This window comes from Cololabis saira, chromosome 18 (genome assembly GCF_033807715.1).
Source record: "Cololabis saira isolate AMF1-May2022 chromosome 18, fColSai1.1, whole genome shotgun sequence".
In the NCBI taxonomy this organism is placed as follows: Eukaryota; Metazoa; Chordata; class Actinopteri; order Beloniformes; family Belonidae; genus Cololabis; species Cololabis saira.
This window is the reverse complement of record NC_084604.1, coordinates 15,174,952-15,187,212: the sequence shown is the minus strand read 5'-3', so window position 1 is coordinate 15,187,212 and position 12,261 is coordinate 15,174,952. Positions and strand designations below refer to the sequence as shown.

The following is a 12,261-nucleotide window of genomic DNA, read 5'->3' as shown; positions in this document are numbered from 1 at the left end:
GATATGCAGCATCCAGTAGATGTGGGGAGTGAGCAGAGGCAATCGTATAAACATGTCCATAATCCAGGAGTGGATTTCTTGCTTTAAAAGAAAAACAGGCTCTATTTCTAAAGAAAAACCCTAGCTTTAATTTAAATTTCTTCAGTTATTAGTTAATATGGCATCTAAAAGAAAGGCTATCGTCCTATGTTATGCCAAGGTAACATGGATAAGTGGTCACAGACTTAATATAAGAACCCTGAGCAGACACAATAGGGGGTAAAACATCAGCCACCTTCTTTTTTTGGGGCTCTAGTTGTCACGCAGCGGTTGGAGTAGGACCCAGATGCAGGAGAGCAGGAGGCCCCAAAAAAACACTGAGATTTATTTAATCAAACAAAAGGCGTTGCTTTGCAGGATGGCAAAAAACTCAGAACAAGAATCAAAGAACTACAAACACATGGAAAACACGGAGGGAGGAAACAGTACGGACCAGCAGGGAGCAGGGGAAAGACAAGACCAGCGGTGCGTCCGAAATGCCATACTAAAAAGTATATACTAAAAAGTATACTTAAGTTCGGCACACTTTTTAGTAAATATCAGTAGTGTGCATTAATTCGGACGTACTATTAAGAGCGCACACGTCACTTCCTGCCGTTGGGAGAGTAGCAGTAGCAGCTCCGCTCCGCTCTTTCCCGTTTATTCTGGTCGAAACAAGATGACATTATATAATATTATTATTATATACGAATATTATAATATTAATATTATATAATAATATACTTAATATTATACTTATGACATATACGTATCTACGAACAAGCATGCTTGTGAATACGGAGGTGCAACAGACAGTGATGGATGAGTACATGCTTAAAAGATACTGGTAAGTTATTAATATAAGGTAACATGTTATAATATAATTCTGTTAGCATGTAAATACGTTTTTAAGACAAAAATAAATACTGTGGCTGATCAACTCCAGATTGCTTTAAAATGCCTTTAGATTGCTGCTATCTTTCCTCCTTTGCATTGTGTCAGTATGAATGCTCCAGACCAAACTGTCACAGAGGTCCCCACACTTTCTGATGACCACTTATTCAAATGCATTTGATTAGTAACACTGGGCTTTCTTATGCATTTGATAAATTCAGTGGAAGGAGTAAATGGTTTTAGAAGCAGCTACGTTTTTGTGGTGTAATATGTTGTGTTGTTGTTTATATAATGATGTATTTATTTAAGTTTAGTAAATATCCTATGAAGACCAGATGCCTTTTCATTGTGGGAAACCATAAAAGGTATAATTGGAGGGTTAAATACAACATCATAACCATCTAAAGGGGTTGGAAGATGCAAAACGATTGCAACACCTCGCTTAAAATGGGTCAGAAGTGAATGCGGAAACAAATGAGAAGACGTTTTAATGGCAACTTTAAGATGATGCTGATGAGTGCTGCAGTCGTTAAACAACTCCCAAGTATCCCCCAATCTAACGAAGCCCAAAAAGACTGATTTAAAAACTGTGACGGTGTATAAAAATAAGATAATATGAAATCGTCAGGTTCTAGCAGAACCGAGGCAGAGCGAGTGTGACTGAAAAAAGAAATGGGACAAAGCCTCGGGAATCCCCCGAGAGTTGAACAGACCTGTTCCCAAGTTTGAAGCGAGTCTCGGCTGGTGCAGATGAATGCTGCGGTATTATGGGCTGCGGTGCTGGTTGCAGTTAGGATTTTTCAAAGTAAGGTGCCAACAAGGGGCCACATTTCTCACAGAAGTCTCAGTATTTTTCCAAAATCATTCCACATGATCCCCCTTTTCAGCAGGGTGTACAGTGGGGCAAAAAAAGTATTTAGCCAGAAACCAATTGTGCAAGTTCTCCCACTTAAAAAGATGAGATATACATGTAATTTTCATTGCAGGTATATCTCAACTATGAGAGACAATTAAACAATTAAATCCAGAAAATAACATTGTCTGATTTTTAAAGAATGTATTTGCAAATTATAGTGGAAAATAAGTATTTGGTCCATAACAGAAGTTCATCCCAATACTTTGTTTTATACCCTCTGTTGGCAATGACAGAGGTGAAAAGTTTTCTGTAAGTCTTCACAAGGTTTTCACACACTGTTGCTGGTATTTTGGTCCGTTCCTCCATGCAGATCTCCTCCAGAGCAGTGATGTTTTGGGGCTGTCCCTGGGCAACACGGACTTTCAACTCCCTCCAAAGATTTTCTATGGGGTTGAGATCTGGGGACTGGCTAGGCCACTCCAGGACCTTGAAATGTTTCTTACGAAGCCACTCCATCATTGCCCGGGCGATGTGTTTGGGATCATTGTCATGCTGAAAGACCCAGCCACGTTTCATATTCAATGCCCTGCTGATGGAAGGAGGTTTTCACTCTAAATCTCACGATACATGGCCCCATGGATGGAAGGAGGTTTTCACTCTAAATCTCACGATACATGGCCCCATTTATTCTTTCCCTTACACAGATCGGTCGTCCTGGTCCCCTTGCAGAAAATCATCCTACAATTTCCTGGATTCTTTCCCCCCATTCTGTCTCTCATAGTAGAAGTAAACCTATGATAAAAATTACAGGCCTCTCATCTTTTTAAGTGGGACAATTTGCACAATTGGTGGCTGACTAAATACGTTTTTGCCCCACTGTATATGCACCACTTGTTCAAACACTTTATGTAATTAAAATAGATGGAGCTTTCACGGGAAATGTCCTTTCCAATTTTACGTTTATCTTTACTGTCCACATACAAGATATGTTTTTACCAAAACCCATGCTTGTCCTCAGACTGCTGTTTGTTCATCACCATGATGGCTCATGGTTTGATCAAAAAAGAGAAAACAAAACAAACAAAAAAAAACCTTGCAAAAGACAAGATTTGGTGTTCAAACAATTGTTTTTGTTCGTTTTTTTTCTCCACAAAAGAGGTTTTTATAACCGTATGAAACAATACACAGAAAACACAATATTTTTTATTTGAAGTGTTTGTTATATATTGACATTGTAACAATTTATATATATATATATATATATATATATATATATATATATATATATATCTATCTATCTATCTATCTATCTATCTATCTATCTATCTATCTATCTATCTATCTATCTATCTATATATATATATATATATATATATATATATATATATATATATATATATATATATATACATATCTATCTATCTATCTATCTATCTATCTATCTATCTATATATATATATATATATATATATATATATATATATATATATATATATATATATATATATATATACACATATACATATACATACATATACATACATACATACACACACACACATATGTATACATGCATACACATATGTAGGCATAAACCTTGTCAATTAAACTTCAGTCTATTAAAAACTATCCTCCATGCATCTGCTTAAAAAACATATTTGACTTTTCTTCTGTCGCTTCCATCTTTCTCCTCCAATCAATGTTCATCTTCTCCGCAGGAAGTTTTTCTGCTCTGTTGCATGAAGACGCAGTAAGAGCAGCAACACTTATAGGACGTTATCTGTTTATGGATCACGTCATAAATAGCAGTAAATAATCCCTCAACACGGAGCATCCTTGTGCTTGTGCGCGTTGCTCCGCAGCGCCCCCCGGAGGAGGGAGCGCGCATCGTCCCGTCCATGAAGCGCTGCCCGGCGCGCTCCCGCACTCCCGCACCTCGGTCATCCCTCCACCTCCTCATTACCGAGTCTGCTGCCCTTCCTTCTGGGATATTTCTCCTCTAAACTTAACATGAGTCAGCAGCACTTGTTCAACACTGCCGGAGCTCCGACAGAAGTAACCAAACATGCCCCCTGCCTTTGTCCGGACGGCTTTTTAAATATTTACAAGTTGGCATGTCAGCTGTGAGGGGGAGAGGAGAGAGATTTCCTGCCTCGGTCCGAGGAGCTCACTTGGTAAGGCAGATTTATTTATCATCATCCACATTTTAATGTGTTTTCAAAGGCTTGTTCTGAGATTATTATAAGGAGTCGGAAATTGCATTGCAGGAGGAAATAGAGCAAAAACCCATTAGGGTGTGGTTACAGTTGCTGCCCACGTCAATTGATATTTAATATCTCGCTTCCAAAAGCCCACAGCATCCTCTTTATAATGTCTTTTATTTCTCAGGGCTCGGAAGTGCAGCATCACTGCTGTGAGCCAGGCGGGTTTTGTGCCCCGGGAAGAGAGCGCCACCCCAGGGAGCGCCCCGCACCTGAGGGTGCAGGGGGGTCCGCGGGTGACCCCACCATGTGCCAGAGAGGGGACGATGCCCCGTCCAGCCCCTACCGGTCCCTGCACGCCTCGGTGGGGGAGCGCATCAGGAGCTCCATGCTGTTCGGCAGCAGGACCGTCTGCAGGGGCTCCAGTCCCGGCTCCGGGGGGTCCGACAGGAAAGCCGGCTGCTGTGAGAAGTGCTCGGCGACCCTCGTGGCTCTGAAGAAGCAGGCGCTGAGCCTGGCCGTCCACCATCACTTCTCCTGCAAGGTCAGTGACACATGATGCGCTCATGCGGAGCGCGCACGGACGGATCAATCTGCCTCCTCTCAGCGGAGAAACGAGACCGTCATGTTTGGGCTCCAGTGAAATATAATTCAAGTAATCTCATCTGAACTTTTCATAGCTGATAGATTCATGAGACAAAAAAAAAAGTCACAATTGATTTGATTTATTGATTTATTTATTCAGCACAGTATAAAAAACAGAACAAGTAACATACAAATGTAAGAAAGAGATTGGTAATGTGCTAGGCTGAGGCAAAAAGCCCAATGGGCTTATACGAGACCTCTACCTATGTAAAATACAGCAAAAGATTTAAAATATGCAGAATACACGATTGCAGTCTAAAAACAAAGACAAAGCAAATAAACAGCAGCATGAATATAATACATGGTATCTACATGATTAAAGAAAAAAATAACAAATCTAGAAATATCATTAGGTAATCTGATCAATTGTGTCCTGAGTTTATGTTTAAAATGATTGAATGCAGTAGAGGTAGACGAGATTGCTGTATAGGTGTTCCATAACTGGGCACCCCTGTATTAAGTAATTTAACAGTAAAGGTGAGAAAAATCTTCCTGCTTAATATTAAAAAAGTTGAATTAATCTATTTAAAGTGCATTATCACATGCTGTAACGATGCACCTTCCAACAATAATCATGTCTACCTCATACTGCTGCACCTTCAGTTTTTTAATTGTATATTTGTTAATAAGTGCCACGTTTGTTTATTTACTGTTTGCTATTTTTAAATCTGGGTACAGTGAGCGAAATAACCGGAGTCAAATTCGGGCAATGTTCAAACTTGGCCAATCAAGCTGATTCTGATTTCTGGTAACTGGTTCCAGCTACCGAAATTTGAATATTTGTCTTTCTTTGTCTCCTGGTGCAGCTTAGTTTTGAACAGACATCCAACCACTTCCAGCTTAAAAAACAAACAAAAAACTGGAATTTGAATTAAAAAAAAAGAAAAAGGATCTTATATTAATATTAACCAGAACCAAGAATTTCTGAACTGAAAAATCTGAACTTTTCATAGCTGATAGATTAATGAGACAAAAAAAATCACAATTTAACAGTAAAGGTGAGAAACTTTCTTGGAGGAAGATTTTTAATTAATCTATTTCTTAAAAAAAAAGTATGAATGGTTCCAGCTACTGAAATTTGAATATTTGATGGCTTTCTTTGTCTCCTGTGGCAGCTTAGTGTTGAACAGACATCTAACTACTTCCAGCTAGAATAAATGTTTTTTTTTTAAATGATCTTATATTAATATTAGACCCAAGAATTTCTGAACTGAAGAATCAACCCTATGTTGCAGTCAACAAAACTGACCCCTGACACATTCTCCTCTCAAGTGCTGCATGTTCAAGGCCATTAACTGGTGTTTTAATGCTCATGTGGCCACATCAGTCTCATACGTCGCTGCCTTTTAGTAGGAGCGCGCGTCCACGCGCTCGTCGGCACCCACATCCATCACTCAGCCACTCAGACCCCAATCGACAAAGTAAAAGCAGCCACATTCTTGCGCGAGTGGTTTTAAATGGGCATGAATATTTCATTGTGACATCCCTGTGTCATCTTCATTCCTCCCCACTGAGGACAGGCTATTTATTTTTGTCCTCTTAAGTGGGCTGGGGGCTTGGCCACAGTCGTGTTTGCAGAGCGGGACCACTGAAGAAGAGGCACAGAGAGAGAGATGGGCTCCTGCAGAAATCCGATAAGCCAGTTAGTTCCTTTTAGGCTTATTGATCAGAGTGTGATTTCTGAAAAGCATCGTGACACCATGATATCATCTTCATATGATGGGCTAAGAAGGAAAGACCGGTCACATTAAACATTTTAAATATAGATGAACCGGGAGGCTACCCGCCCTGAACCCGCAGAACACGACCTCCTGATGTCACCTCATGTAACAACTGTACAGCATCAGCAGGCTGGCTTTTGTTGGGGTAATATGGAGTATTGTCAGCATGGTTAGAGACAAGCATGGAGGGAGTGTGAGCGCTGGATGTTTGTTTGTGTCTTTGTCAGCATGAAAAATAAGATGACTGTGGAATTCATGTTGTTAGACCTGACAGCTCGGGTCCAGGCAGGGAACTTGGATGTCAACGTATTTGAGCCTGGATGATTTCAACACTCTCACAAAGCTTCTTCTGGCACAGTGTTATAATTAAATTAGGTGAGCCGTCCATCCAGATAACAGTTATTTGTCATGGACATAACAATGGCTGAAGGAGATAATACTGATTTACGGCTTCACTTGATCACAGAAGGTAGGAGGCCGTTTCTGATTTATGGTTTTTAAAATGATCTGATCTCTATTTTTTTGTCCAAACTTTATTGGTTTTTGTACAGAACCAAACAGAATCACAAGCACGTAGAACAACAAATACATCCCACAATACTTCTGTTATAACATTCCCTCAAATTCCCCTGATCTCACCCATATCACCCCCCCCCCCCCCGAGTTATCACATTCATTCAATCCTTTCATACCATCACAAACCCTGAATAATCAGACATGCACAGATTATTATACCTACAAGAAACTAAATAATGGTGAAATAAGAAAAAGAAAGACACAAATAAATAAATAAATTAAAAAATAATCCAAGAATAAAATGAATTGAATCGTGATCTCTCTTTTAAATTTTTCGTCCTCCCAGGAACCAAGCGATCTCGCTGGATTCCTTCACGACAACCTTCGTGTCCAGGGACGCAGCAACTCGGAGTCCAGGGAGAGGGACCGGGAGCTGGGCCAGTGTGGAGCCTGCGGTGCGAACATGAGCCACCTGAAACAGGAGGCCATCCACCTGGCTCTGAGTCGCGGCCAGGCCCTGGCCAGACCGCCTCACGAAGCCGGCCTTGGCGCCGGCGCCGTGCATCAACCACGCAGCCAGACCTACGCCCCCCCGAGCCCCAGGACTCCACAGAGGACCCCTCAGACCCTGAGGAGACGGGGAGCCAAGCTCCCCAACCCGGACATGGACCGCTGGGTGGAGGAGCAGCAGCAGCTGCTGGCCTACAAGTCTGCATCCAACACTGACGGCGCCGCCATGAATCTTTACAATCAGGTACCAGGGGCGCCTCCAAAACGTTTTCATAGCGGTGGCCAGATGGGGAAACTTAAAGGGGACCTATTATGGTATCTAATACCTATTTTAAACAGGCCTTGAATGTCTTAAAAACAAGCTTTTGATTGTTTTTGCTAAATAAATTTGAAATTCAGCCTCTGAGCTGAATGTCTTTATCTTCCCATTCTCTAACCTCATTATCTATGCGGGATTCTGAGTGGGCGGGGCTATGATAATGAGGCTCTGTGCTGATTGGCTGCCTGAATGACGCGATACACCGCTACGAAAAAATGGCGGAAGCTCCGGCCGGCGGAGTTAGTTGTGGGCGTGGTTTCACGCATCGGAGGCCAACCTATGTAAATCACATTTTCGTTACGTAACAAAAGGGAGCAGAATCTGAACGGCTCGTAGATCCACATCACACTGGATGGCTCATCCGGGCGGCTGTACAGACACTGCAGAATTTGGTTGCTTTCCTCCTTCTCTGAGTTGGCAGGCTGAGGGGAGACCACTTTATATATGTTAAAGCAAGAAAAAACATGTTTTTTATAATAGGTCTACTTTAAATTCTTGGGGTGGACACCAAAACTAAAAGCCATCATTACAGGATTTTATTATACTGTTGTGGTATAAAGGCTCAGAAGTACTTAAAGAAACGCCTACTGCTATACTTAGGTTTATTGTGTTACATTTAATGTTACTAATGGTCTAATGTGCAAAGACTAATAGTACTACTGTGAGTGATGGCAGCTCAAGAGTGGCTTCCTGGACCTGGCTGGCTGTGCATTTGGCCCAAATGATTTGGGATGAAATGCATAACTGACAATAGAATCTACGTGGCCGGCAAGTGTTTTTCTTTTTTTTATTGAGGCCAGTGGGGTGGCCAGCAAATTTGTATGGGGGGCCGTGGCCACCCCTGGCCCCCCCCCCTGGTTGCGCCACTGTCAGGTACCCCTAAAAGCCTTCTCTCAGCCTTCAATTACATACGACCCATTCCCCGGTGAGCCCCCACCTTTTAATGAGCGATATCGGTAATGCTCATCTTTATGAGTGCATGTGTCAGCAAGCCAATGATTCATGGAGGCTAATCAGAGGATATTCTGATGCCGTGTTCTGTAAAAGTACTTCTGCTAATGGAAAGGAATCGGGTCATGATTTACCCGTCATAAAAGCCGCTCAAAAGCACTTGTGATCAATAACGGAGAAGCCATATTTAAAATTGAGGCTGGTGAAATATGCATTACAGTGATGGAAGTTGCTGCAGATGAAGCACGTCCCTCCTCAGTCCTGCGTGGATGAAGGTTGTAACTAAACCGGACCCGCCGAGCGAGAGGACAGCTCTTCATTACGGTTGAGTTAAAGCTGTTTTATTATCATGAGGCATCAAGTTAACCCATCAAATCTAATTTACTTCAGTGAATCGGTGTCTCATCATATTGATAGACGAAAATATTTGTATTTATTTAAAATTTTGTTAATTGGCAAATATAAAAACCTGTCAAATCAGGAGTCTTTAGTGACCACTTGCTTGAAATCAAAGACACAAAGTTTTGTTCATGATGTGCAGCGTCAGATTCACAAAAACTTAACACAATGAGCTGAAAAAAAATATTTAAAACCAAAGCCATGAATTAAGAAATTGAGAACAGATGCCAATTTTAAATTAAAGCTGCAAGCAGCAATGAACGGGCCCTCGCACTCACGGCCACCGCCCCCCATAAGTATCAGAAATGACACCACCCACGACTTCCTATGTCAAACCATTGAAAAGTTATAGCAGAAAAAAGGGACAACCAATCAGAAGAAGGGGCGGGGCTAATTCAAGCCAATGAAGGTCAAGGACTCCATACCGAATCTGATGACACCACCCACGACTCTCTATGTCAAACCATTCCAAAGTTATAGCAGAAAATCGGGACAACCAATCAGAAGAAGGGGCGGGGCTAATTAAGGCCAACGAAGCTTAAGAACTCATTACAGAGTCCCATGATACCACCCATGACTTCCTATGTCAAACCATTCAAAAGTTATAGCAGAAAAAAGGGACAACCAATCAGAAGAAGGGGCGGGGCTAATTAAGGCCAACGAAGCTTAAGGACTCATTACAGAGTCCCATGACACCACCCACAACTCTCTATGTCAAACCATTCAAAAGTTATGGCAGAGAAAAGTATTCTAGGGGGCGCTGTTGAGCCGTTAGGCCACGCCCATTAATGCAAGCCATGAAATATCAAATGTATCGCCAAGTCTGGCTTGCATGCAAAATTTGGTGACTTTTGGAGAACTATCAAATATGGACCAATCACATGAAGGGGGGGCGCGCCTTTTGGCGTCTAGCGTCGCCACGGTAACACTTTTGAAAGAGAAAAGTAATGCGTGGTGTCGCAGGATGTAGACGCACATTTTGATGTATAACACACCTGGATGCACGTTACGGTTCGGGCTGAATTAACTGCCGAAGGAATGGCATAAATTTCGCCAAAATGACACAATGTATTCAAAATGGCCGACATCCTGTTCGGTTTCGGCCATAGCTCCAAGAGACTTTTCTTTAAGTTGTGCCATGATAGAGGTGTGTAGCGATTTACGTGCATGTACGTCAAACCGTATTGTGGGGCTTGAGGCACAAAGTTTTCCGGGGGGCGCTGTTGAGCCATTTTGCCACGCCCATTAATGCAAACCATGAAATATCAAATTTATCGCCAGGCCTGGCTTGCATGCCAAATTTGGTGCCTTTTGGGGAACTATCAAATATGGACCAATCAGATGAAGGGGGGGTGCGCTTGTTGGCGTCTAGCGTCGCCACGGTAACACTTTTGAAAGAGAAAAGTAATGCGTGTAGTCGCAGGATGGAGACGCACATTTTGATGTATAACACATCTGGGTTCACGATACGGTTCGGGCTGAATTAACTCTCGAAGGAATGGCATATATTGCTCCAAAATTACGCAATTAATTCAGAATGTTCAAAATGGCCGACTTCCTGTTCGGTTTCGGCCATGGCGCCAAGAGACTTTTCTTTTAGTTGCGACATGATACAGGTGTGTACCGATTTTCGTTCATGTACGTCAAACCGTATTATGGGGCTTGAGGCACAAAGTTTTTTCTGTCGAACCAATCAGATGAAGGGTGGGCGCGCTTTTTGGTGTCTAGCGTCGCCACGGTAACGCTTTTGAAAGAGAAAAGTAATGCGTGTTGTCGCAGGATGGAGACGCACATTTTGATGTATAACACACTTGGGGGCACGTTACGGTTCGGGCTGAATTAACTTTCGAAGGAATGGCATAAATTTCGCCAAAATGACACGATTAATTCAAAATGGCCGACATCCTGTTCGGTTTCGGGCATGACCCCAACAGACTTTTCTTTAAGTTGTCCCATGATACAGGTGTGTAGCGATTTTCGTGCATGTACGTCTAACCGTATCGTGGGGCTTGGGGCACAAAGTTTTCAAGGGGGCGCTGTTGAGCCATTTTGCCACGCCCATTAATGCAAACCATGAAATATCAAATTTTTCGCCAGGCCTGACTTGCATGCCAAATTTGGTGACTTTTTGGGGACGTTTAGGGGGGCAAAAAGGCCCTCCTTTCGTCAGAAGAAAAAGAAAGAAAGAAAGAAAGAAAGAAAGAAAAAATTCCTACAGATACAATAGGGCCTTCGCACTGCAAGTGCTCGGGCCCTAATGAGACAATAGCAAGGTGGGTTGGGGAATGTTCTGGGCTCGGACTGCGTGGGCAGAAATGTCAAACAGACAACAGTTTCTCAGGATTATTGTTGAAACAATGGGGATTTAATCTTCTGTGTTGTATCATATAATCTGTCACAGTATCACGGGTCAGGACACCGAGAGGCGGGAAGCAGGGGTTTGCAAAACAACAGGTTTACATGAAGAAAAAACATGTTTAAATAAGCAGGAAACCCAAAGAGAAAAGTACTGAAAACAGAGCAGCCATAACCTGAACAGAGACGGGGGCGTGATACAGGACGGACTACCAGGGACAGAGGTGCAAATGACTGGCCGGGATCGGTTAAGGGAAGTAAAACGGGTCAAACTAAAGACAGACTTTCACAATAAGAGACCAAACCATGACACAAAGTGAAAAACACACAAACGTCCATCATCTTTGGGCTCTGCAGCAGTAATGCACTGATGTGATTGTAGTGAAAATCAGTGTGTCGCTTCAGGAAACCTTCTTGTCTTTGGAAAAAAGCATCTAAAGGAGAGAATATGCGGTAGTTCAGGGGTCAGCATCTGGGTTTGGGTACATTAGAGGGGAATAACTTCTGCAAAGGCAACACTAAGGGTTAACATCTCCGGTTTTGGTGCAACATAAGCTGAACTGGACAACGTCCCTTCCTTTGTAGGTCTTGCTTCTTCAGCAAGACGATGGCGAGCTGCCCTCTCAGTGAATTAAAAGACAACGTGGCGCTGTTGTAAGATGGTCCAGGTGTTGATCTGGACTGGAGTTCAGATCCTCCAAACCTCTGGGGCCTGGCGAGGAGAAAAGATGGGCTGGATTATAAAGCAGAGGAAACTCTAGGAAGACCAACATGTCAGGGACCGGTTTAGTGGAGGAGCCAGATGCATTCACAGGTGGGGGCAGGTTGATTATAAACATCTAGCCACCAATTCATTTCCTCTCATCTGGGTTTTCA

General features: G+C 42.5%; 1 protein-coding gene across 3 annotated transcripts in view; it reads left to right on the top strand.

Annotated features, from left to right (window-relative positions):
- Positions 1-3,710: 3,710 nt before the first annotated feature.
- Positions 3,711-12,261, top strand: part of kif26bb (kinesin family member 26Bb) — a 48,275-nt gene continuing 39,724 nt past the window's right edge. For all 3 annotated transcript variants that reach the window (XM_061707140.1, XM_061707139.1, XM_061707138.1), the window contains exons 1-3: positions 3,711-3,942; positions 4,157-4,513; positions 7,198-7,605. In XM_061707140.1, coding sequence (XP_061563124.1) covers positions 3,883-3,942; positions 4,157-4,513; positions 7,198-7,605 — 825 coding nt within the window. In that variant the 5' untranslated portion in view covers positions 3,711-3,882. The remainder of the gene's footprint in view (positions 3,943-4,156; positions 4,514-7,197; positions 7,606-12,261) is intronic.